The sequence below is a fragment of the Egretta garzetta genome, unplaced genomic scaffold (assembly GCF_000687185.1).
Source record: "Egretta garzetta isolate BGI_Z169 unplaced genomic scaffold, ASM68718v1 scaffold141, whole genome shotgun sequence".
Classification (NCBI taxonomy): domain Eukaryota; kingdom Metazoa; phylum Chordata; class Aves; order Pelecaniformes; family Ardeidae; genus Egretta; species Egretta garzetta.
Window position 1 is genome coordinate 110,636 of NW_009258664.1, and position 1,204 is coordinate 111,839.

The 1,204-nt window shown below is 48.6% G+C and overlaps 1 protein-coding gene across 8 annotated transcripts in view; it reads right to left on the reverse strand.

Moving 5' to 3' along the window:
• ASH1L (ASH1 like histone lysine methyltransferase) overlaps window positions 1–1,204 on the reverse strand; it is a 65,970-nt gene that overhangs the window by 15,006 nt on the left and 49,760 nt on the right. For all 8 annotated transcript variants that reach the window (XM_035903918.1, XM_035903916.1, XM_035903921.1 and 5 more), the window contains 2 exons: window positions 808–902; window positions 395–552 (listed from right to left, as the gene is read on the reverse strand). In XM_035903918.1, coding sequence (XP_035759811.1) covers window positions 395–552; window positions 808–902 — 253 coding nt within the window. The remainder of the gene's footprint in view (window positions 1–394; window positions 553–807; window positions 903–1,204) is intronic.

Here is a 1,204-nt window from a genome sequence, read left to right on the forward strand (position 1 = left end):
CCGCTGCCCTCTTCTGGACACCCTCCAGCCCCCCCAGGTCCTTCGGGGAGGGAGGGGCCCAACCCTGACCCCAGCAGTCGAGGGGCAGCCCCCCCAGTGCCCAGCACAGGGGCACGCTCCCTGCCCTGCTCCTGCTGGCCACACCACTCCTGAGACAAGCCAGGATGCCGCTGGCCCTCTTGGCCACCTGGGCACCCTGCTGGCTCATATCCAGCCGCCTCTTGACCAACCCCCCCCCGGTCTGTTATCTGTATAGCATTCCCCGTATCACAAAAGGTATATGGATCCTGTAGTAACTCTATATTTGATTTATACACAAGCTTACTTAAACTCTTAATGAGCGTGTCATAAAGGTTCTCAAAGTAGCAACCTGAGGAACCTGCACTGGCCTCACCGGATTTGATGTTGCCGTCATCCCGACAGATTCCATTCCAGCGGGTGTATAGCGATGTGGTATGGATATTGTCACTGACGTGCTTCACTTCCTCCTGTTTTTGTCGAATCTTTTCCCAGTTTCGTACCAAAAATACATGGTGTTTTAGCACAAAATTCCTACAGAAATTAGAAAAGCATTCAAGAATCACCTTCTTACTGTAAAATTAATTCCATAAGGAGGGAAAAAGACAGATATTCAGAGGTACACTTCTGATTATCAGTGGAGAGGAATTCCACCCTAGCTGGCTAAAGGAGAACTAAGAACTGCATACTCTGACATTTCATGATGCACTATCTCGTAGGAAAAAAATAATTTCAACATTTGCATAACACTCCATTTCTGAGGAAAAAATCACTGAAATAATTCCTTACCTTTCTCTGTTAGACATGGGCTTCATCTGAAGCTGTGGTGTCAGCCTTGTTGGTGCGTTCACACTTTCACTGGGTTCCTCTGGGATGTGGCCCCTCTGGAAAACAGATAATTCTGATAGACAGGAAAAACTGTGCCAAGAACTTAGCAAAACAGTAAAAGTATTTCCTGAGACAGAACCTGTAGTATTTCTCTGAAGCTTAAAATAGACCAAAACACAGTTTTTCGGTCTGATGGCACAAATTGATTTCATAGAATCACAGAATCACGGAATCATTTGGGTTGGAAAAGCCCTTTGAGCTCCCCCAGCCCAACCACTCCCCTACCCCTGCCATCCCACCCCCAAACCCTGGCCCTCAGCACCGCCTCTGCCCAGCCGGTAAATGCCCCCAGGGCGGG